Raw genomic sequence first — 25620 nt, 5'->3', positions numbered from 1 at the left:
GGCCGCCCTTGCACAACTTCCCAGACAAATTAGTCAGCGGTAAGGTATGTCTGTTTTATGCAACCTGCGTATAATTATTCTAGTCAATAATTAACCATGTGCCTGCTGCAAACTGCTCTAAGAGCAACCTTGTATTTGAAGGAATCGTCGAACAAGGCGCCTTATTGTCCTACAGTAGTCCATTCATGTCTCGACAAAGCGCCTGGCCTTGTGTTCAGATGATCTGTTAGTTTTGAGCTTTTGTTGTACAACATTGTGGCACAGATGAGGAATGTTTTTACAACATGTATGAAGTTGTCATAAAAGACAGACACTTTTGTTAGGAATGGTTCAGGGAAAAGGTGGGTGTCCCTTCATGGCACCTTCAAGGCTTAGGAAATTAGCACTGCTGGTGAAATGCAATCAGGGCTGTCTGCTTGTTCCTGTGCCCTGGTTTGAACCCATATAAAAAGGAGACCTGGGCACACACATCTGCACAGCCAGCTACACGGGCAACCTTAGCAACAACAGGAAATCTGGCCAAGCATGACACTGAACAAACTACTTATTAAGGAAAATGTCCCACAGATTTGTGGGAAGTTTGCTAGACTCCCCTCTGGCACAAAAGCCAGCTAAATCCTCAAAAAGGAAGGTGGACTGACTGGTGTCACAAAAGAAGGGCCGTAGCACCGGTTATCCATGTAGGCTAGCAAGGGTTTAGCACCTGCTGAGGTACTGCTTGATTTTGGAACAGTAGAAGGCTGAGAGTGCCTTGAGGAGACAGTGGAGTAGCTCGGGCCAATAGCGGCTGCTACAGGCCTTCTGCTCCAACACCGCAATGCTGGTCTTTCTGCTTTTCCCTTTTCAATTTACAACATTACAGCCTCAGTGGGTTAAATGTTCTAATTGCCTTGCAGCCCTTCTGCCTCGGTTTACGGCCATCTCCCTCGTTATAGGTTCTTGGGTTCAAGGACTTAAACAAGTGGTATAGATCTGGATTCAGATCGGAGCGTGCACACAACCCACTCCCATGATTGGCCTCTCTCCCCAGTATTACTGGATCAAAACTTGACCTACGCCAAATGTACTGCACTTTAGCCCCTCGCCGTACATTAAGTACGTCAAAGAAAATGCACTTTGACCATTGCAACTAAACAAATGGACATTTTTAGGATGCATACTGATTACACTTCATAGCAAACACCCCTCTGTCATATATCCTCTTAAGCGGAAGCACGCCACTGTATCTCTTTACTTCTGATATTTTTAGACAGTCCTTTTTAGCCCACTAGGACGTTCTTAAACTCTTGTAACTTCTTTCTTTCTATTTTCTCAGTTCATGATGTAACTAATGAGCTGGTTATCTTTTTTTTTTTTACTTCTCTTTAGTAGTTGATTGCAATGATTTTTATTAATCGTGCAAATAAATTAATACAAAGCTCTTTAGCTCTCAGAAATGGGCTGTAATGCTATATGATGGCCGCTTTGGCTGTATTGCTGAGCATGTGCGCCTGCATTGTAAATCTTAACATGAACGCCATTTTGTGTTCCGTTTTCTTGCTCTCTCCTATCACCAGTGACTAAAGTGCAAGCATTTGGGCTCTCTCAGGGGCACACATACCAAAGAGGGGTCTGACGCCCAGTGGGCGCAGGTGGCCTGGCATCAGGGCTATTTGGGTGAGCGGAAGAAAGATTTGGTGTAAGGGCACACAAATTCGGACAGAGGGTATGAGGAGACATTTGAACAAGCGAGAGCCCACTGCATTTCATTTGACTTGTTTTCCATTCATTCAGTGATGTTCAAATAAAACGAAATGCATTGGGTGCAAGATGATATTCAACAATTTTAGAATTAAATTGAGAAACATAAATCTAGATTTCCAGTCGTTTAAGTAGATTTCTTGTTTTTCCTCCCAGATGTTATCTTTTCTATTCCCTGCAAAAAAAAAAAACCTTACGGGGCACTAAGCGGGTGCTCCCTTTTTTTGGTGTTTCGATTACTGTAGTTTTTACATTTTGCTCTCCATTTTATTAATATGAATGATGCTTATTTCGCAGTCGCTTTTTGAAATGTTTGTCGTTTCTGTTACTGTTCTCCCTGATCGATGACCATGATATATTTAGGAGTGCTCGATATATCCTGTGCCAACCTCATAGCAGAATAGTAGATGCGCAAAAACGCCGTGAGTCAGGAGCACGTTTAACAACCAGCCATAGTGCATGCTAGGCCATAATTTCAGGACCGGAAAAGATAAAAGAAGAACATCTTCAAAGTGTTTGTATCTACCTAGTGTATACGAGCAAATTGTAAATTGTGCGCCTCGGTTTTCAGCGAGGCCGGTGTGCTGCCTGAGGGTAAGAGGGGGTGTGTCAACACAGGCTTTGATACAGATTGTGCTTCAGAAGACTTGTAAAAACCACATCTTTTGCAATATTTACCTGCTTCTGAAAGAGTTGCTATTAAGGGCTTATTCTTGTACCTTGGCCACATTTAAGGCTACCTGTTGCGTCTTGAACTGAACGTCAACCCTGGCTAGCTTGTAAAGACTGCTGGAGGCCCATCCATTGCCGTGAACATCTTGTTCAAACACGCGGCCTCAATAACAGATGGGTCGGGAGCCATCTTGGGCCGGGCTTGTTTACATGCCGGAGGCCTAGCAGTACCTCTTCTGGAATGAAAGAACAACGCGCGTCACCTTTGCCGTAGTATGCTGCCCTTGGTGCAGGGGCAATTCATGCCCTTCCTTCTCTTCTGTCTCTAGTATAAACCAGTAATGTTTCCTTCTTCTGTAGAATACGTCGTATGAAAAGACTTTTTGAGTTGGTTCAATTCCTTGCTTACCCATAGATGCCAGGTTTCCCACGTCCATGCAAATGAACTACCCTAGGCCAGGGTTTTTTCCTTTGAATTCTGGGACATTTCGTTTTTTGTTTTATAATGGAATATAAAAGACACAGTCCCAGAATTAAAAAAGAACTCCTGTACTGTTTGTAGGTTGTCATGCATTGACCCGGGAAGTATGGCACAGCTGCCGACACATTTATTTTGTTTCTTTCTAGATCACCTCTCGGAGATGAATAGTTCATAGATGAGAATATTTGAGTTGGCAAGTAGTCTGCGTCCTTTTCCATCAGTGTGGCTCAAAGAGAGTTTCACAGAGTGTACCAATGAAATTAGGAGCGGTCCTACCACGCGAAAATATAAATGGCCTTGCAGAAGTGCAATTGCGCTTTTTTTCGCCCCAGTACAGGTATTTCTCCCTTTCTGGAAAGGATCTGGAAAAGTTTGCCACTAACTAAAGCAAGTTTGTTTGTTGGTGTGCTCAAGCATTTTCTGAACATTCCCACTTTGCGACGTTTCCTCTTTGCTCCTGGGAGTAGATTTACCAATTTATAAAATCTTTGTGTGTGTAAACTTTAAGATTGTAAAACCATTTTTTGTTAATGGTAAAGGCGATTTCACATTTACGGAAAAAGCGGTTAGCACATGTTAGCTAAACTTAAAAGTACAAATAGCTTTATGAATCAGGCCCTCTGGGCGGATTAGCAGTTACTGGCGTCCCGTATGGATCTGAGCAACGGGTGTGGAATTGTACTTCACCTTCAGCCTTGATGATTGTTGGGCTTACAGATGTTGGCAGATTGGTATTACTTATGTCACTCTTAATACTGGACTGTTGAGTGCGGCTGTACAGAGCTCAGGGATGGAGAATCGTTCAGTCCTACAGACAAACCATTAATGTTAATAATTCATGTGCAAGCGATTTGATCGCCTGGGAATCAAACTGGCTCATATTATAATGCTTTTTGTTTGTATTTATTACTTATTTTTTTATATGATTATTGCGCAATACCAGTTGGAACACTATGCCTTTTCACTCCGGACGTTTTTATTTCCTCCCTGCAGATTTCAGACTTTGGATTGGCCAAGTGGAATGGCCTATCGAACTCTCATGACATCAGCATGGATGGACTCTGTGGCACCATTGCCTATTTGCCCCCGGAGCGGATGAAGGAGAAGAACAGGAACTTTGACACCAAGCATGATGTCTACAGGTCTGAACCAAGCTTCTAGTCTTCTGTTAATTCTGCATCCCTTGAAGATGATTTGTGGCGTATGAGGGCTTCCTACGTACCAGTGGTACCCTCTTGCTTTCTCAAATATACATGTGCCTGGTGTGCTGGCTCAGAAATAAGTAATACGGTAGCTCCAATGAGTCACACACTTTTCAGCTTACCAAACATCCCATACCTCACCCCTTGAATAACTTGTGCCAGGAAGTAGCAAATGCGGTACAAAAGGGGGTGGTGATGGACGGAGCATCTGAATCAATCAAACACTCACACCCAGTCAAAAGATCTGGGTTTAATCCATCACCGTTCTTTAGCCCACTCTGCCACCCCAGTTCAGACATGGCTATATGCAAATCAGTCTGACCCTGGGCCTCATGGGAACAGTCCAGCCCGAACTGCCAAGCCATGTCTTCCCTGGACCGGAAACAAGCTTCAGAGGACCGGTTTCTGGCATTCCAGCCGTCTTCAGCCCGGCTTGCTTGAATCTAGTGGCAAAGTGAGCAAGGGACTCACGTCTGAGTATACCCTGACACACTTATGGCGGCCAAAAGCGGTACAAAAGGGGGTGGTGATGGACGGAGCATCTGAATCAATCAATCACTCACACCCAGTCAAAAGATCTGGGTTTAATCCATCACCGTTCTTTAGCCCACTCTGCCACCGCAGTTCAGACATGGCTATATGCAAATCAGTCTGACCCTGTGCCTCATGGGAACAGTCCAGCCCGAACTGCCAAGCCATGAAGTAGCAAATGGCCATCTCTTTACTTTTGCCCAACCTTGGCTGCATCTCATGAAAGCCCCTTGATGTGCCTCTATTTCATGCCCAAGAAGTTATTGATATCTGCTTGCAGTGAATGTTGCTGTATTCTTACTAATACATCACATCAATAAATGTAGTTTTTTTTAATTGATGGGCATGACATTTTCTTTGAAATACATCTCCCTGTGTGCAGTTCCAAAAAAAGGTCCCAGTTATCTGATGTGAGGAAGGGCCAGAGTTGGGGATGCCCCCACCTTTTCGTCCAATCTACTCTGCCTCCATTTTTTAGTCCATAAATCTGGACATTCTAGCACACTTTTGAAGCTAGACCTCTGGCAAAGAATCACCTACCCCCCACTCCTCTTCAGAGGGGCCAGTCGGGCATGCGCCCAACGAGGAGCAAGAGCCCACTGTTGAAGCATGCCACCAATTGGTGGATGAGGACTTTTTACATTTTTTTATTTTTTTTATTGATTATACTTCAGTACACAATACAATTTTAGTTGGCACGTTGACACACACCAACATAAGAAGGAATCATACAACTGAAACTCCAGCATGGCAACCCATCCCAGCTCCATACAATGCACATTATGGTGATCCTACCACCCACCCGGGCCGCCCACAATGTATCTCTGTCCTCTTTATTTCATACATTGACTCAGTCTCTGCTCTTAGCCAACATACAGGCCCAAAAATCTCTGGGTCTGGAGGCCTGAGGGAGCTCTTCAGCATACGAGTCAGGTGAGGACTCTTGCTCCTAAACATGGATGCTGTGTTTGACCCCTATCTGGCCCCCTTATCACAATAGATACTTGGCACCTTTCTCGGAGCTGCCCTCCAGGAGGTGTTTTTATGATATTTGGGAGGTAGCGTGCTGGACCGATTCCAGTCCTCCCTTCTCCGCCGGTGAATGCATATGCCATTTTTTTGGCCCAGAATCACTTGATTTCTGGAGATATTTTGGTATTTCGAATGCAGTTTTATAAAATATATTCCTTGTTGACAAAGGTGCTTTGGGGCATATATTGTAACACAGAATCCTACCCTCACGTGGCTGTCTTAAAAGGTTTTGCTCAACGAAGTAAAATTTAGCTGCACAATAAAGTGTCGCTCGCCCCGACCGGTTGTGATTCACAGAATCTTCAGCTAAATGTTTTTAAGAGTAAACATTGGCGTTGCTACAGTGGAGAATCTGCCAGTTGGACAGATTTTCCACTGTTGGTGACTCCCAGGGGTGCAAACTCGGGCCTTCCTGTGGGAGTGTAAGAGCCGAACAGGGAACCGGAAGCATCGCTGGCTAAAAAACACTCAAACAAGCCGCTACCTTCGTCTAGGCAAGCTCTCGCTCTCGCTCCCTCTCCGTCCATTCTCTCTCTCTTTTTTATTTTTTATAATGTCTTTTTATCAAACATGCTCATCACATATTACAGAATCTGAAAGTTCCAAGCCGGTATCTGAATATGAAAAGATTTTGCTAAAACATCTGGAGGTTATCCTGCCACGCTCTTATGGCACAGTGGATTAATACAAACAGGGAAATGAGGTATCACAGTAGTCTCTTAACAATCTGTGATCGCTTTCTCTCTACCTTCCCTCGTTCTCTCTATCTTTAAGCCTCTCTGTCTGATCCAGTTAACCCTGCGGAGCTGGGAAAGTTGCAGAGGCACCAGTGCGAGCCCCGGGCTTGCCAAACAGGCCTTCAAGGCTGCAGCCCACCGGGAAAATGCCCAGTGGGGGAAAAAAAAGGCCTGTCCGGCACTGATGTTGGGCCTTACCAAAATACATGGGTGCAGGTGATACGTTGCTGGACTGGTGGATTATGACAAAATGAGGAAAATCAGCACTTTTGACACTTTGTGCATTTGGCACATTTTAACACTTTAATTGGACATAATTAACTCTGAAATCTTGCATCGATTGGAAGTCGCCTATACCATTTAACAACAAAGCGTGGTTTATTTATATTTAGTGTGTATGTGAATCTCCGCTGCAGACAGTAACTTGTTAGTGCAGGTAAAATGAGCTCCCAAAAGGACCACACAAAGTCTTACATTTTTTTGCAATTTTGGACATTTCCTGCCATTGTCCCATAGTACGCAGGAAGCCTCAGAAATTGCCTCTTGCACCCCCACCTGTGTGGTTACTTAGAGGGAGCAATTTATCCAAGTGGAACATGTGTGTTCATGTTGTGAGATAAATGTGGATTTTCACAGTCCTCCTTTCCTACAGGGAACAGGGTGTGCTCACCACTGTGACAAATTCACCTAAACTTCTGGGAAACAAAGGCTTCGCTTTCACACACACAGATGCTTGTCACTTTATGATTGAAACAATTCTAGTAATAATAGGCATATTGTAGGACATAGGCTTACAAGTTCAAGGTTTCCCAATCCCAAAACATCAGTCCCGTTGATACATTTTAGAGTCTCTCGCTCTCTCTCCCTCTTTACCTCTCTCTTTCCGTCTCTCTGTTACTCTTTTCCTCTCTTCCTCTCTTCCTCTCTTCCTCTTTTCCTTCTCGCCCTCTTTTCCTTCTCGCCCTCTTTTCCTTCTCGCCCTCTTTTCCTTCTCGCCCTCTTTGCCTTCTCGCCTTCTTTGCCTTCTCGCCTTCTTTGCCTTCTCGCCCTCTTTTCCTTCTCGCCCTCTTTTCCTTCTCGCCCTCTTTTCCTTCTCGCCCTCTTTTCCTTCTCGCCCTCTTTTCCTTCTCGCCCTCTTTTCCTTCTCGCCCTCTTTTCCTTCTCGCCCTCTTTTCCTTCTCGCCCTCTTTTCCCTCTCTCGCCCTCTTTTCCCTCTCTCGCCCTCTTTTCCCTCTCTCGCCCTTTATTCCCCTCTCGCCCTTTATTCCTCTCTCGCCCTCTTTTCCCTCTCTCGCCCTCTTTTCCCTCTCTCCCCTCCCTAGTTTGTTTTATGAGCAAAGATGTGAAACGATGGGGAGGAGGCTTTAACATTCCTTTCATTCACGTGTATTGATACCTTAAGTATTAGAGGCCCTTTATCGAAACGGAGCCATTTTCTCGGACCAAAAACACTTTATTTTGACATTTCTGCTTAATCACTTTTTTTTACCGACTGAAAAAAAACCCGCAGTGAGGCAGCTCCATGTAATAGAGCGATGTCAGTTTTGGCAGAGTGGTTCAAAACTAGTTCGAATTTTTGGTTTAGTTGTGCTCAACATTACTCCCCTCCCCCCACCCTCCTCCAGTGATTTTTCACACTATATGCTCTGCATTTAATATTAACGGTTGTTTGCCCATTGTGCCCATATCAAGAGGATCAAATAGGGTTCCAGTATACACCTCCTTTAAAAACTTATAAGTACGTTTTTCAGTTTGCCTTCTTCATATTGTGATTTATAAGTTCGTGGATTTTGCGGTGTGACAGTGAGTAGGCCGACACTTTTAGGTCGGCAAGACACTACAAAACATTAAATGGCTTGTGGCAAAATATATTTTTCTAAGAATTTTCAATAATAAGTTTTTGTTTTCTTTCAGTTTCTCCATTGTCATCTGGGGCATTCTAACACAGAAGAAGCCATTTGCAGGTATGCAAAGCTTGTTTAATTTTCTTTTGCACCTATGTTGGGCAATATTAGTTTGTTCTAAGTTGGGGCTATTTGGCATGGGCGGCAGTAGAGGATGGTTCAACAAGCTATTATCGACTTTATCTAAGAATGTACGCAACACAATACACATTAGTACAAATGGAAGCAAAGTGCACTGTTCTTGGTTATTCCCCATTTTGGCACATTGTATTTGGTGTTGCTAATTCACCATTATTTGGCTTGTGATCTGTAAATTTACCTCGTCATTCTCGTGTTCATTGCAGAGAATAATCCAAATTGATCCCATTGTGTAGTATCTGTTTTTTTTTTGCATTGTGGTACCTGCATTTCCGTTCATTCTGATATAAATTCTGGCTGCAGTATCTGAATGAAAACATACAATGAGCATTGGATGAGCTACTTCTGTGCCAATCCATAAGCTGGAGAGCTCTCCTGTCAGTGTTTTTTGATCTACAAGTTGTTGAATGTAGAACGAGAAGCCTTGAGGCCTAGTCACACAGCTTATGCTCGCCCGTCACCTGCCTATCACCATGGTGAATACTTAAAAGCAACTTAAACAGCCTTAAACCCTCTAAAAAACATATGTTTAATGAATTTTTAAAGGGAATTTTAAAAAAATTGACATTTTTTACTGTGTATAATTAATTCTGATTTTACCTTGTATAATTTATGTATTATAGTATAGGTAAATTTTGTATAGTACTATTGTCTTTTTATGATATTCATTTATCGAAATAAAGTATTTTGACTGACTGAATATGTTTAGTTAAGTACAATGGTCACAACTATGGATGTACACTGGGAAACCTTTAATCCTTCTTTGAGCCTCTTCTCTAGCACTACGCAAGCTTCTCTTTACTCATTAATCCGTAGATGCACAACAATTTAGATGGACCCTTGTGGACAGGGGCACCTGCTTAATTTCAAAGCCCATGAGTTGCAGGTACTTGCAGTGCTTTGATAACAAAGCGGGGATGAATGTAGCTCCGAAATTACCCCAAACTAGGCCTTGTGGATGTTGAACCACAGCATTGCTTCAGAGTTCATCACATTCTATCTGGTCTCAAATGTCCACAAGACTTGAAAGAACTAATCGTGGAAAAGGGGTTGCTGGTACTGTGAGTCCTTTAAAACCACTTGAGCACGTTTTTCAATCATCCAACCTTGATGCACACTTTATCCCTGATCCAAACTTGAATGGACGCAGCTGTCTCGTTCAAGCTTAATGGTCATCCTAAATTTTCCTTCATTAGCGACAGATTGGTTGCTAAGCGGTTAGAGGAAGGACACGCTATTAGAGTACAATCTACAGAAACATACGCATTCTTTAGAGCCCGGTTTTCTTTCTGTTACTGCAACTGACTTCAAGACCCTGGACCGCAGGGCTATGATGGAAAGTACCAATGGAAACTCTGCCACTGCCAATTATGGTGGTCCGCATTCCATTATTTTTTTTTTAGCTTATCTGAAGGTGGCGAGGGGGGTCAATCATATGCAAATCAATCCTGGCCCGTACCCATACGGGACAGTCCAACCCGAACAGTTAGATGATGTCCCCTATGCACGGAAATGCAAGTAACACCGGAGCAATTTGACCCTCATTGATCCTTATCAGTAAAGTGTAGCTGGAGTACTAAGGTGCAGCGTGCTCGGGACCCACGTCTGGGTATACTTGACGTGCCCCGGCATGCTGGAACCAGAGCGTAGGTAAGTGCTGTGTATGTACCAGGGATAGAGAAGTGCTTTTCCATTGATTGGTCTTTGATAGAACTTGCATGTGTATTTTGTCCTCTGTTTAAGCCAATGCTTCTTTGGGTGGGGAATCGGGTGGTGATCGTCGAACTGAAGATATTTTCAAAATGTTATCCCTTTTTCACAAGCACTTTTCTGCTCAAATTGAGAACCTTCTAGGCACTTGATGGCACTTCAAGTTGGCATTGTCTTGATATCTGGTGTGCTTCAATGTCTTTTCTTCCTTTGCAGAGGAGGGCAATATTTACCACATCATGACAAAGGTGGTAGCGGGGCTGCGGCCAGAGATCCCACCAGTTTCCAAGTCCCGGCCCGAGGCCTGCAGTCGGCTGATCAGGCTGATGGAGAGCTGCTGGCAGGGCGAACCCCGGAACCGGCCAACATTTCAGGGTACGTCCTCCTGCTTGGAGTTCGCTCCCTCAAAGAACCACTTGAACCTACTTGTCCTGGAGAAATATGTATTTCAAAATCTGCAAAGGGCTGACCGAATGAGGCATGCATGTACTGCTCTGAGGTGCACTTATGTTTCGAAATACTTAGGAATCCGGGTGGTATTTGCCAATAAATTCCTTGCATTTTATTTAAATGGAATGATGTAAATCGCTGGGAAGCCAGGTTATTTTTACCATATAGAAAAGGACTAATCAACATGCAAAGGCTGTCCTTTTCTGTTTTATATTTTTATTTTTACAGCCTTTCCAAATGTTTGATTATAAAATATAAGTACCTACTCGCCAACAAGCTTCGAGGAACAAGCAACGGCTTAATTTCTTAGGCAGAAGGGGAGGCAGTGATCAGTGCTTTAAGTTTGTGTTTTTTAGTAGGGATGTTTGCATGATCTAGCATTATTGACTGGCTCTGTGGCCAATAACAATAGGTATTGGCTTTCAATTGACCCAGTGCTCAGCTGTAGGCTAGGGTCCTCCATGGTGTGTAAGGGACAGTAACTAGTGGTGTAGACCGGCTATACTCCTTAAAGCAATAAGTACAGTTGTGCAACTCATACAAGCTTTGTGCCCTGCCTCCTTGCACAAAGATGTGCAAATATGTTCATAGATAGCTTACTCTGTTCTAAAAGACATTCCCACCCTTCCAAAACCTGCAAGTATGCATTGCATTTTGGGGAATCAAACTGGCTGTTGTGTTTTTACATTCCAAAGTCAAAATTCATATACTGATGGCAGAGCGAGTAAAAAAAACAAGTCATTGACCGTCACCTGCCTTATGACAAGCGTTAGAGTCTGATGCCAAGGTTAATAATACCATTATTGTATGATTGTGAAAATTCTGCGACCTGTTTTTTTTTTCTCTACTAGTCGTTTGTCTGGGAGAGTTCTTCAGCAGTCACCGAGGGCACTTCGAGCATCCCGATTTCTATATGTAAATGAGTGACTGTGCTGGTCTTGAGTATGCATCTGTTCGCACACCATATATCGCAGCTGTCATTTTTTTTGTTTAGCTGTAGCAGGCTGGCACTTGATTCGGGGAGCCTCTTGATTCTGTAGAGTTGGACAAAATGCCGGGCAAAGGAGCCGACATTAATTTAATTATTGGGTTCAAGATGGTAATGCCGGCTGTCTTCTTGGTGGCCACATAGTGAGATCAGGGGTCTGATGGGTGCTATAAAAAAGCAAATATGGAAGTTTTGATGCCACTATGCAGATCCTGGGTGATGCCTCATCTGAGCGGCTGCTCTTAATTTGGGTTTGCGAAGTTGAGGAATGTTTCCCAACTTCATCCGAAGTAAAGTCAAGCTGGCCCACGGTCCTTGCAGGCTGAACATCCTGCCTAGGACATCTCGTAGGTACAACATCTGTGGCAGGAAAGATGCTTGGATGACTGGGTCCTGCATCTGTCCCCGCAGAGCAGATATGAGATGTGGGTTGTGGTGGCGGGAGCAAATAGCCCTTGGACTGAGGGCTTGGAGGAGCCACACTGTAGCACTGCCCAGAGACATCAGGTGGATGGGCGATAATTGCAATTGACAGACGGAAGACCTCCGGTGACATTCAGCACAGTGGATACAGCTCTAGTCGGGGTGGGTGGAGAAGAGTGATGTTTGTAAGGAGACCGGATGACATGAGTCTGCTTTGATGCCCGAGGGGGGAAGGGTAATGCTTGGAAGGGAACAGTGGGAGGCAAGGGAGTTTTTTTTTTTTTTTTATATTTCAAAATACTTTATTGATTTACACAAGGAATACAGAAAGCTTAAAACGGGGCAAGCATAAGGTATCCAAAGGCAAAGTTTTACATATGTATTCCTGAAGTGAGGGTAATGCGCCTTCATGGATAACATGAGACTAACGCAAGCGATCAATGATAGGAGAAGAAAGGACAGGCAAGAGAGAAAAGCGAAGGGGGAGAAAAGGGAAAGGAAGGGAAGAAGAGGTGGCTAGTCGAGCTGTATCGTCGCTTTAGCATTTCTATGTCTATGTTGGCTCAAGGACACCTGATATTGGCAGGAAGAGAGACAGGGGAGTCTTGTAGACATCCACATGCTGCATGCTCCAAACAGGAATGCTGCCAATTGTGCTTAATTTGAGAAAGAATGAGAGCTCGAAACTCTGCCCAGAAGCCTCTGGCCGATGCTATTAAATGTCGGCGCGCCGAATACCGAGGCTGCTTCGGTTTGAACCCACCTTCTCCCTTTTGTGAAGGTTTTTCCTCTTTTTCTTTATCCTTCTTCCTCTTTGTGTGCTTGTTTCCCTCTTTCTTGTGGGAAATGTCCGATGAGTTAAAATAAGTGCCAATCCCCAAAAATGAATGGCTTTGGGCACCCCCCGGCTCAAATTAAGCACTGGCTGCCACGCTGATCCATACACCTGTCGTTTTAGCTGTCGCACCGCAGTGCTAAATCGGAGCATCTTTATTTGAAGGAGACAAACTTCTCAAATTGTAGTCTCATTGCGTTTTTAAAAGTTTATAAAGCTGTGAATGGTTTGAGTTCGTAAATGTTATGTATAATTATAAAGCGTATGACTCCCCAGGGGGACCCTGGCTCAGCATGGACTAGTCGCACGGGCAGAGAATTAGGTGAACGAGCCAAGCCTTCCTTTTCTAGCAAAATTCAAGAACTCTGTGTACACTGCGCTCTGTAAAGCAGTGGTCATTGGTCCATCATTCGTACTATAGACACAGGACATGTGCCTTTCTTAAATAGTTTCAATTGGGAGGAGCAATACAGAAATTATTTAAAAATAATAATAATAATAATTTTAAATGCAATAGCACTGATTACTTCTATACTTGCAAGATATGTCCCTGTCTGCCGGTGATGCCATAGTTTTCACTCTGAGGCACGGGCTAATAGTGGTTTTGTGTAGTATCCACGTTTCTTACTGCAGGGGTTTAGATGTGATGGATGCATGTAGCTCCCACAAGTCAACTGCTGAATCCGCACTTTTGTTTAAAAGCCAGTGGGATGGCCCATGGATTAAGGGCTTGCCATTCATCTTTTAGCCTGACAACAGGGCCGATCCAGCCTTTCATCATTAAGTGACTGAGAAAGAGTAGCAGGCTGTGGGGCGTTTACTCGTAGAACACAAAGGGCCTGATTTCGAGTAGGTCATTGTTTTTCCGCAAACCCCTGTTTGGGAAGGGTCCTGAGTACGGCTTTGGTTGTATTTAATACATTTGATAACTATTGTTAAATACCTCAACCTTCGTTTCATATTGGCAGGCCAAACTAGCCAAAATGTAACAGTGGAAAACCAAATGCTATTTGGTGCATCATGCGTGTATCATGATTTTGGTGCGTTAAACACCTCCTTCCAAAGTTATTCCCCAGAAACTCATAATAGGTGCTACTTATTGCACCCGATAAATAACATGTCAGTGGTATAGATATCAGATGGGATAAATAGCACCTGTACTCGTAATAATGGCTGGGGGGGATGTGGGGGCGATACCATGTGCTATCACCTGCAATGTGCCCACCCGTGGTAGCCCAGGCCCGCCGCTGCCTTCAGCTTTGTGACCGGAGCAGTCTGAATTATGGAACTTTACCTTTTGCTTTACTCCTCAGTCGGAAGGACCAACAAGTCCCAGCTTGCCCAGCGCAATTGCATAAATACAGAACTGGTTTGAGAAGGTAACTAGAGCGCTTTAATAAAGCGTGCAGTTTTTAAAAATTTGTAAAAGGTGACATCTACTTGGCTTCTAAAGCGCTGATCGTCCCGGGAGAGGTCTGCAGAAGAGGCCGCAGGCATTGTTTACATTCGGGCAGCTCATCTTTTCACCAAGTCTCTTCTAACATGAGTTGACAAAGGGGGAATAACGCGTTAAGCGAGCTCGGCACATTTGGTTGGGCGTGTGGCGATGCACGCGCATTTTTAGCAGCCCTGTACCTTTGCAGAACTCGCCCCTCCCACGTCACTAAATCACCGACAAAAGAGCTGACTGTGAGTTAACTTTAATGCCGCAGTCTTCCACCTGCATTCGGCCTCCCGCCCTTCTCCTTGGCGAAACACAGCAACTTGTTTTTTTTACCCCAATTGACACCAGTGGTTTCTATTGTTGTATTGCGCGAGCTCTTTGCATGCAGTGACAAACCCACACAACCATTTCCAACTCATATGTCCGTGTATGTTTTAAAAAATGTTTGTAGGTCTAGCGTCAGATAAGACCTTTTCAATTTCACTAAAGTTATATGTGAAGTGTACCTATTTCAGCCAGCCCTCTACCTCCATTATTTTAATATTGTCATGAACGTTTTTCTTAAGCCCATTGCAGCATCAAACTAGGGGAAACCGGTCCGCCCACTTCAGCCGTTGGCTAACATCACTGTGAGCAGGGGCGGCCTTAGGCATGTGCAAGCTGTGCACCTGCACAGGGCCACCAAACCCCAGGGGCCACCACGCCAATATATATCCTTAATATAATAATCCTCTGAGGATGGATACATATTTGCGTGCTGGCCCCTGGCAGGGATTTGGCGGCCTCCTGCTCTGTTCCTCTTCAAAACACCCTGACCCCCCCCCCCCTTCTTCACTGGCCTCCGCACTCCGCCCTGCCCGGACCCCCTCTTCCGGGGCCCCCTACCTACACTCCCTGCCAGGGCCACCATGAGCCTAGAGCCGCCCCTGCTGTGAGTGACGGCAGCCCCTCTTTCTGCTGGCCATTCCGTGCTTCAGCGAGTGGCTCCCTGAGTAATCTGTGCTGGTTGGAAATAGAGGCGCAGATGGTAAAAAAGAAAAACCTTGGAGACCCTACCAAGGGTTGCAATAGAAGCTCCTGACTTTAAAGCATCTTGGACAAGTCCCATGGAAAGAGCAGTCTTCTTTGGAATAAGCAATGCCTCCGCAAAGTCCTTGTCTCCACTGCAGAGAACTCCTTTGCATAGAGACGACACGCTTGGACACTTGTCAACACATATCAGAGTTTGAAGCCCGAAGTTCCTTGATAGCCCATTCTTCTCCGGCTCTGAAACTCTTGTTTATGCTGTTTCGCTTCGGGCGATCTGACACAAAAGGCCTCCTACTGACATGGAAGAGCTGTTAGTCACAATCAAGTTGTGGTTTATGCGGTTATAAATCCGAGACAATCGCCCACACTTTTTGCACCTGTCCAGCAGTTACGGGACAAAGAAGGAAGCTACTCAAACCACTGTTTTTTGACAATTGCGTGTTCGTACCTGCAGGCATGCTGTCGTTTCCTGGCTGAGTGGAGCCTCAATACCTCCAGCCTGTCGGGGAGCAAAATATCCGAGTCTGGTGAAGAATCAGCTTGGAGACATTTTGGTTTGTGCACATGTTTTTCTCATGCCCCTCCCTGGCCGAATTTTGGAAAAAAATAGAAGACATTCTTTCCCATAAACAAATAACTTGCCCAAAACCTACTGCACCGCTGATTTTACTAGACTTGCAGGACATAAGTAATACATTTAAAGACCTCATTACCATCTTAATGGCTTGTGCATGATTGGTCATAGCTAGGACATGGATATCTCCTAATCCCCCGCACATCTCGGAATGGTGGGCTTTAAGCAAGGAGATACAACTGATGGAGCTTTCATTAGCAAAATTAAGGGGACCTCAATCTTTGATGAAAAGAGAGAAAATCTGGAGACCTTTCAAGTTAAAAATTATCGTTTGTGTTCTGCTGGCTACATTCATTATTTAGTTATTTTTGAATATTGGTAAAATGGATTGCTTTTTAAGTGTCCCTCTGTACTAATAATTACTATATAAGGTACTAATGCTTTATGAATGTCTTATGTCTTTTTTTTTCTTTCCTTATGTATGTTTCTCTTGCAATGATAAATAAAAATATTAAAAAAAAGAAAAAAAGGAGACATTTTGGTTAAGGGTCTTTTACTTCAGTAACACGGGATCATTTTAAACTTATAACGCACTTTAAGGAACTTTCAAAAACTAGGACGAAGTGGGTGCCAGCATGTATTGGACGGAGCATAATGTCAAAACAAAGATCAAAAACGCACTTTAAAGTAAAATCACAACATTTAACCGCACCTGCACTTTTACTGCACGCTCGTGGAGAATAAATAAAGAAATCATTGTATCAGGGACTGATAGACAATGCACTTTAAGTAAAATTGGATGTTTTATGCTTTACTCTCAAACCCCTTTAGTTCTACTATGAGGACTAAATAAATGTTAAACAATTTATGGTCCCAGCACATACAGCACAACATCGTGGAATCTTCTGGCCACACGGACTTTGACAGTAACTATAAAACTGGGCAGATTCCATTTGACATCAATAGAGACTCGCAGAAAGGGGAAATTGGGCAAATGATTACTTTTGAATTGTCTAAATGTAGTAATCGTTGGAGGAGTCCGGGGAGCGGAATAGATGCAAGAGAGGACGATGTCCCCTGGTGTAAGTGTGACACCTGGGATCGTCCCACTCCCACTACCTTATGGAGCCTGAATATTCATGTCAGGCCATTAGAGCAGGGGCGTAACACAGGGGGCCCCTCAGCACAGTACTCGGGCCTGAGAGCTCCGGATTAACTACGGAGCGGGCCCCTCTGTGTACCTTGCAGCCCCCTCCGCTTTCGCTACGCCACTGCATTAGAAGGCAAAGGTCCTATGTGGTCTGTATGACTGCATTCTTCATGTTTAGCGTATTGTGTAAGCCAGCATTAGGAGTTGGTATGCAACACAATCTGTAGAAAATCATCAGATTTAGTTGGTCCTGAAGAAAGCCTGCTGACCCTGAGTGGCACTGGTAACAGGCTGAAACATGTCGACCTTACTGAGCTATAGATGTTAGGGGTCATTGCACTCATAGAACATCACACTGCTTTTATCCCAGCTGAAGGACCTTATCAATAAACCAGAATTAGGAACCCAGAAGGCTTCATTAACCTACACTTAGGTTTTAGTAAGAGCTCCGCTTACAAACCGCATGGAGTCCACCAAATTCCACTAGGTGAAGATGGGTGAGGATCCTACTAACATATCCATGTGATGCAAGGGTTGCACCGATTCACCTGGGTGCAGATCCCTTTCCACTTTGATATATATTGAGACCAATTAATTTGACCTCTTAAAATGATAGCAGTTAATCAGTTGTGAGGCTTTCCCTCTTTTGTGTACGGATTATAAATGTAGTAATCCTGTTTTACATTATCACTATTAGAATGTTTGTAAGTTCTAATGGAATGATTTATCAGTACTTTTGGTGTTTTTATGTAATGATTTTATTAACTATACAATAAACCTACTACTGCAATTCCCTTCGGTCATAAGGAGTTCAAAGTAGTTCTCCTCAATGTATGCATATTTACTTTAAACATTTTATTTTAAGGGACTTCTCAAGCCTTTTTTTATTTTTAAATAAAGTAGACCTACAGACAAAAAAAGCCTGTCCGATTAATCTGAAGTTATGATAATCAGAAATTAATCTAACTCCGAATTAATGTATCTGAAATAATAGTAAAACAGTATCTTATTTCAATCTGTTGGCTCCAGTGGTTTGCAATGAGTAACTCTGCCGATGAGTGTGTTCTTAGAGAAGGGTGAGAATTTCTTAGTCACTCAAACCAATTCCTTTTTCGTTTGTGTAGAAATCACGTCTGAGACTGAGGATCTGTGTGGAAGACTGGAAGAGGAGCACAGAGAAACCATGCAGCAGGACCTCGGCGTTCAGAATTACCAGGACTCCAATTCAGAGGTAACTTATCCCGTTTAATGAAATTATAAAATCGGAGGTAACTGCTGCTGACTCTTCACATCCCCCTGATGATTATCTTTTCATAGATATGTTGCTGGGAGTCCACAATTGGTGTGAATGGCAAACGTGTGAGTTGATCAGTAATTCTGGTCGCTAGATACAGTGCTCGATTGCAAATAATAACCATTCTGAAATAAAATACCAAGCAAGCTCGCCCGTCCCCCCCTCTTTTTCTGGGAGTTTTAGGGGCAGAGAGAAAAATTTCATCTCCAAATCCCATTCAACAACAAAATTAAAAAAAAAAGTAGGAAAGGTGAGGTTTTTGAACTTTTTCCATCTGCCAAATCTGTTGACTGAAATGATATAAGAATCACAAGTAGTTTGAATGATATAAGAATCTTGAGGTTTTGAAAGGCAACTAATATAAGAATTGATACTTTATATATAACTACTATAATCTCAATCGATGAACACCTAGATTTGCCTTTCAAACAATTTTTCACCTGCAGGGCCAAGTCCCTTTTGGAGAGGAGATGTCTCAAGGTAATCCTCAACCATGAGGCATGTATTTCAAAGGACACAACCTTTCTTTTACTGGTGGCCAAGGAAGGGATTTACAAACCATTGAGATGCCTCTGTTTAATTTCAGGCTAAACCACAGGCGAGCTGCCTCGTTTTAAACCCTGTAGAGTTTTGAGAGAGAGGTGCTGAGGTCACCAGTGTACCTGCTCTTTTAATAATCCAGATGTGATCTAACCATGGTGAGGATTCAAGTGATGTCCTGTGAGAGAGAGTGCAGTGGTAGGATCCCTCTCCACAGTCCTACATGCTGCAGTTTCAGATAATGTATTTTATGGGACTAAATGAAAGATGCCATTTTACTATCGCACCCAAATTGCATGCTTTTCCCACTGGGAATTGGTTTGTGGGCGTTACACTGCTCCTCTGATGAGCGGTCTGGATTGAGAGGGCCCAGAAGCACAATTTTATGTTTTTTCAGCTTTTAGGCATAGTCAATTAATTTGCATACAACTCTGAATCTGAGAGAGGTAGGGAGGTCGGCTGCAAGGTTCATTTCCAAACTTTTGCCACAGTGCACAATCAGCAAGCATGTGATATTTTGTCTTGTAGGAGTTTAAGATACCAGCCAAGGGTGTCATGCAATATTTAAATAGTTTTTGATGATTTGAACAGAGCCAAGCTGCTGATAGTTGTTCTGGAAAGGAATGGGCCGAATTTGTACATCAGTTCCAGGATTGTTCTTCTCTGAGCATCGCGAACTCCATGTAACTGCTTTGTTCAAACATTGTCAAACGCAAAAAGAACAATTGATTGATAGAAGGCTGGGCGTGGTGAGCAAAAGAACGATGGATTAAACCCAGAGCTTTGTGACTGGGGGTGAATGTTTGCATTGTTTAGCATTCCATCCATCATGTGTTACTTAAGCATAGACAAACTACACCAGTTTTATGATCTGCAAACTTTTCAGATCTTCTTTCAACCTTAAAAGTTCAGGGATTAAGCAATCTTGTGCCTCCAGCAGCAAAACATGGGTCATCACAGCTCCATAACCACAGATGGACTAGCTTCTGTCTCCGCATCTCAAATCGTGGTAAGGGCACCAGCAGAACTGAACAATCCACAGATCTTGTGACCCTTACTCGGGTCATACCCTACCGTATTCATCATACCTCTGGCTGGCCACAGTCTTCAATTTTTTTTTACCTCCTTGTTTCTCGGGAAGGGACTTTTTCCTGTCATGATCCTCCCTGCTGGGCCCTAGCACAAATGCACATACATGCAAACTAGCTAGCTAAGTGGACTTGCAAGTAGACAGAGGGAAAATAGTGAATTCTGAATCAGGAAAAATAGTTTTTTCGAAACTTAGGCCTGAAATATCATACACTTGCAACAATGTTTGAATCCTTGGATTCGTTTTTCAACTACTGGATACACGCAAATAATAATAGGTGCTTTGCATGTTTGAGTTAAAAATAGACCCCCAAACAAAAATTCCTTTCGAGGTTTATTTAAAATTTTGGATATCGCCTTTTGTTGCACTTCAGACCCTGAAATTGGAGGCTGTTTCTTAACCGTCCTCACTGAGGTGGTGATTTTTGCCCCATCTCCTGCTCCCAGTTTTACTGCGACATCGACTACACTGATGCACTGGGAAGATGGATGTTCTTGTGTCATGTGCTATAATTTGGTTGGCCATTTCAAGGGTGACTTTATGAAATGACAAAAAACTTCATGAATCAAGGTAATTCATAGGTCCGTGTTCTTCCTTTGTAGGAAATGCCGATGATGTCCCCCCAGCTGAGACGACAGTCCACACCGCCTTTTGACAAGGACTACAGCCTCTCTGAATTGTTGTCTCGGCTAGATTCAGGAATTTCACAGACCATGGAGGGTCCAGAAGGACTCAGTCACTCGGTGTCTCACTCCAATATTGGATCCAGCGACAAAAGGCTTTCTGGGATCTCATCTGTGGATTCTGCCTTCTCCTCCAGAGGTTCACTATCTCTGTCTTTTGAGAAGGACCCGTATGGCCTTGGTAAGCTGTGGCGATTATCTTTAATAAAGCGATGCATGATAAAATGGAAAAAATATAGTTCATTTTTGTAGTGATGCTTGCTGTTTATTGGTAAGACGCCAAAATATTTACAGCCATACGTAGTCGTAAAGTGATCCAAACTGAATTTACTTTTACTCCATAAGGAGATCATGCTGTGGTTAGCAAGCAAACGCAAATGTTACGGTGTGCATTGAGACAGTAGGAACTCAAAAGTTCTAGTGATGGCTGTAATATAATATGCTTGGGTATGTCTTATTCATGTGAATTAAGTTACAGAGATGAGTTGTTCGAACGTGTGTGACTGACTTTTTAAGTGGAAGTGCCTGGAGCACTAATACCATCCTGCGTCCCTGCTAATGTCCAAGAGAAGCCTTTTTCTGGACCTACATCATTTTAGCCATTGCTCATGTGTCTCCTCACACATACAAGTGTCCTGCTTGAATAGAGTTGCCACCTATTCTCCATAAGCATAGTATTGCTGTATGGACAGAAGATGCTTCTTGGTAAATTGTATATTGTCTGGCTCCTTTCAACCACTTAGTATCTTCATGCTTCTTGTTTGTAAGGAATTTGCGTACTATGCTGTTTGAGTTGGTAATAGTTTTGACTTAAGTGTTTATATTGGTTTCAGGCCAAGAAACCCCTTCCAGTTTTAAGCATTGAAATACCAATATTTTGATCTAGTATGGCTGAGTATTGCATTTTCAGCTCCTCCATTGAACAACGCTGATCTTAATGCCTTTTTAATCTCTTTCAGATACTGGTGCAACTGAGCTCCAAAAGAAAAAACTCTCGGAGGCCATTCTGGCTGGGGATACCGGCAAACTGATGAAAATTCTTCAGCCTCAGGATGTCGATCTGGTCCTTGACGGTAGCTCAGGCCTTTTGCACTTGGCTGTGGAGGCTGGCCAAGAAGAATGTGTCAAGTGGCTTCTCTTGTACAATGCAAACCCTAACCTGACAAACCGGAGAGGATCAACGCCTCTCCACGTGGCTGTGGAGAAGAAGTTCAAAAGCATCGTAGAGATCCTTTTGGGAAGGAAGATTAATGTGAATGTCAAGGATGAAGATCAGTGGACCGCTCTCCACTTTGCAGCTCAAAATGGAGACGAATCCAGTACCCGATTGCTACTTGAGAAAAATGCGTCTGTGGATGAAGTGGACTTTGATGGACGGACACCCATGCATGTCGCATGCCAGCATGGGCAGGAGAATGTAGTGCGTGTTCTCTTAAGAAGGGGCGTTGACATTTCCGTAAAAGCAAAAGATGGTTGGGTACCTCTGCATTATGCGGCCTGGCAGGGTCACCTACCCATCGTAAAACTCCTTGCGAAACAGCACATTGTAAGCCAATTAAGCCTGGATGTGCAGACTGTGAATGGGAAATCCCCTCTTCATTTGGCAGCACAAAGAGGACACTACCGAGTTGCCCGCATACTGGTTCAACACCAGTCCGATGTGAACTTGCGGAGCTCTCATTTCAAGACTCCTCTTCATGTGGCTGCTGAAACGGGTCACACCAGCACGGCCAGACTTCTCCTTCACCATGGTGCCGATATTGAAGCGACTACAGCAGAAGGGCACACTTCTTTACTACTGGCCACTCTAAATGGACACAAAGCCACTGTTAAGCTACTGCTTGAAGAGATGACTAATACGTGCTTGCCCTCCGAGAGGGTCTTCTCTGAAGATGATCTTGGGAGCTCAGAAAGTGTTCATCTTTCTGAGTCCGAGGCTGAATCCCAATATCAGCTGCCGCTTTGCAGTAGTACAGGTTCTTTGTCCTCACTCAAAAGCAGTGTACTTTAAGCCTCGTTTTGTACTAGAATGTGGAGCAGGGACGTCTCCGCATTATGATACAGCCTCTCACTCTATTTCCAGTTACTCAATACTTCTGATGTTCCCATGAAGGACATTACATGGACTTTTTATGGAAGGATTGTGGTTGAATCCACTTGTCGGTAGAAGGAGATGCCTTTTGCTCGTTGGTAAACATCTTCACATGAGAGACACTGGAATTTCAAAAGAAACTTTGTTCATTATTTTCTCTTTCATTATAGATGTTACCTGAGCAGGTCAGATAACGTTCCGTGGTAAATTGGATGTAATGCAACATATGTCTGGGTATCCGAGAGAATCATGTAAGATAATGTCAGTCTATGCAACATTTCCAATGGACATTGCGCATTCAGTCCCCTTCTGTAGTTATTAAACAATGTCTACATTTATAAACTCACATTACTTTTTAATGTAACCATGGTTGACTCCACAGAAGGAAAGTGAAATGTGTACTAACTTATCCCAGAGTGCCTATTTTTATCGCTCTTGGACAAAGTGGAAAGTGTTATTGGCTTTGCCACCGGTGCCCTTTGACACAGAGCAGACTTTCTTATGCAGAACTCCTATTCTAGCCAATAGGGTAATGTCCCAAACCAGGAAGCTTATCCAGGAAGGATTTCTCAAACAAAATCTGTTGTGGGCTAGGAGATCAAGCTTGTATCTTTGTTGGAGGTTTTGAGTGGCAAGTTTTGTACTGATAGCTTGAACCTGAAGATTCTCCCCTAGTTCTCCTGCACACCAGCAGTGACCTGATCTGTTTTTGGACATTCTAGGACTTATTCAGCTTTATGAATCAACCATAAAACCACTGAATAAAAAACTTGAGCTGATGCAGGACGTCCTCTCAATCAGTCCTTGCTTTGTTTTTAGTTTGAACACTGTGAACCGAACCACATACACCCATTCGTTCACAGTACATTTTTAATCCAGATTTGCCGTTGGCCATACCTATGCTGTCAAGACCCTTTTTCGCAGTGGATGCATTGGGCTTTTTGCCTTCACAAGGGGATAATGAAGTTGTCCTTTGTATTCATGCCTTTGATGCACTTTGTGGCTAGCTGACAAACCTGAACCAAGTCAAGAAAATATAACTACATATTTTTCTTTCACAAAGGTAGATATGAATAAAAAGCCACCAAATAGTATTCTTCTAAAACTTGTGACAGAGATGTGCATGTTCACTTAATTCGAATGAGCAGTTTCTCAATGTAATATGTGCTGTGCCACGAATAAATATTGCCACAGCGACTTTAAAAAAAAACATAAATAACATTTATACGTTAAGTATCATTCTCAATATTTATATTTGTCAAGTATACCTTGATACTTTGACAGTGTCGCTTTTGGGCATTGATGAAGTCCATTTGTATTGGGAAACTTTTACTATAAAAAAAATTAGACTGGCCTTTTTCAAAGAAAAATCTGAGCTGTCCTTAAATCAGTTCATTTAATCGAAAGTAGAAAAGAATGGGATCTATTCGCAGGTGGTATTCTGGCAGCACCCTACTGTTTTTCACCAAGGACTATGGTGAGTAATGCAGTATATCTTTTCTATATATAAATATATATTCCCCCAGGTTGCTGACACTCCTGCTCTTGGTCCCCATTGAAGACCACATGGAATAAGTAATGCTGGGCGATGAGCAGCAAGGTTCCTTCTATATCCAATATCAAAAGTATATAATATTATATTTCAACTGCGTTCACGTCAAAGTGCGCAATGACATAAAATAAGCTGAATTGTGATACAAGATTAATACAAATATACTGTGTATATAATATCTCCGCTAGTTGCATGTATACCGTACATCTGTGTACTTGTGCAAGTTGCATGAATACTTACTTCTGTATTTATATGTACATATCTATTTATGTATTTTATTACAGATAATGCTGTGAATTATTGCTTTTACTGTGTATGTTTTAATGCACCAGTTCAAGTTCACTTGTAATGATTTTCTGCCATAAACTATATCATGTTCTCTTGATATGTAATGTATTGCATGAATCCTTTAATAAAAGGTGCACACCTTGATTAGAGTGTCATTTATTTAACATTTTCAAGACCAGAATTGGAAGCGATTAGCAACTCCTCTATTGCAACTCGCAATTCATTGAGTATCAACTAAGCACGCAAACCCAACTATTAAAAACCCTTTTCTTTGTCTCCTTCTGCTGTGAAGTCCTGATTTATAAATTTGATTTTTAGTGTGGCACTTGAGGCAGGGTTCTTCTTCCCGGAAACCTTGTGTTAGTCCAACAATGGTGTTTCCTCATTGGTTTAAATTGCTTTAGAAAAGTGTAATATTGACCCGTGCATTGTAGACCATATAGCGGCAGAAGACTATAAACACTCACTGCTGTCAAGTTTATAGGGCAGGCATGTACAGCCCCCCACACTCCCTCCAATGCCTCTCCCTAGGATATAGGTGTTTGAAGGGTGGAGGGGGCGAGAGAGGCATAGACTGCTGATGAGATGAAAAACTGGTATGCACATACTTCTCCCTCCTTTCACAGCTCCTGCTGCCTGTGTTGGTCACTTACTGCTTTGGCCATGCACGTCCATCATCTTGATCAATGTGCATCAACTTATCCACAATAACTCCTTTCTTTCCTTCTCCCTTCCTCAGTCACTTTTTGATCTCCCATTCCCTTATAGTAAATCATTAGATTAATTTATTTCAGGTTTTTTCAAATACCACTACATACTGCAATCTTAACAACTCGCCCAATACTACTACCCCAAGTAGCAAATTTACTTGTCTGTCCCTATGGCATCCTGCATTTATAGTACCATTCATGCTTCTGACACTCTTGGAAAGACAGAGGTAAAATTACACAAGCGAACAAGACTTGAATACTTCTATTTCAGTTCCTTTATTGAATTAAATCTGGCGTAAGATGCGTAAATCTTCCCAGGCAGCTAATGCAG

General features: G+C 43.0%; 1 protein-coding gene across 1 annotated transcript in view; it reads left to right on the top strand.

The window, feature by feature from the left end:
• The window catches only part of RIPK4 (receptor interacting serine/threonine kinase 4), a 72201-nt gene extending 47478 nt beyond the window's left edge, over nt 1-24723 (top strand). Inside the window, exons 3-8 of the mRNA XM_086935440.1 lie at nt 3887-4035; nt 8310-8359; nt 10364-10522; nt 18165-18271; nt 20567-20828; nt 21607-24723. Of these exons, the coding sequence (XP_086791566.1) occupies nt 3887-4035; nt 8310-8359; nt 10364-10522; nt 18165-18271; nt 20567-20828; nt 21607-22658 (1779 nt within the window). The 3' untranslated portion in view covers nt 22659-24723. The remainder of the gene's footprint in view (nt 1-3886; nt 4036-8309; nt 8360-10363; nt 10523-18164; nt 18272-20566; nt 20829-21606) is intronic.
• Nucleotides 24724-25620: the final 897 nt, after the last annotated feature.

Source organism: Lissotriton vulgaris, chromosome 8 (assembly GCF_964263255.1).
Source record: "Lissotriton vulgaris chromosome 8, aLisVul1.2, whole genome shotgun sequence".
In the NCBI taxonomy this organism is placed as follows: domain Eukaryota; kingdom Metazoa; phylum Chordata; class Amphibia; order Caudata; family Salamandridae; genus Lissotriton; species Lissotriton vulgaris.
The sequence above is the reverse complement of the archived record's forward strand: the minus strand, read 5'-3'. Positions and strand labels throughout refer to the sequence as shown.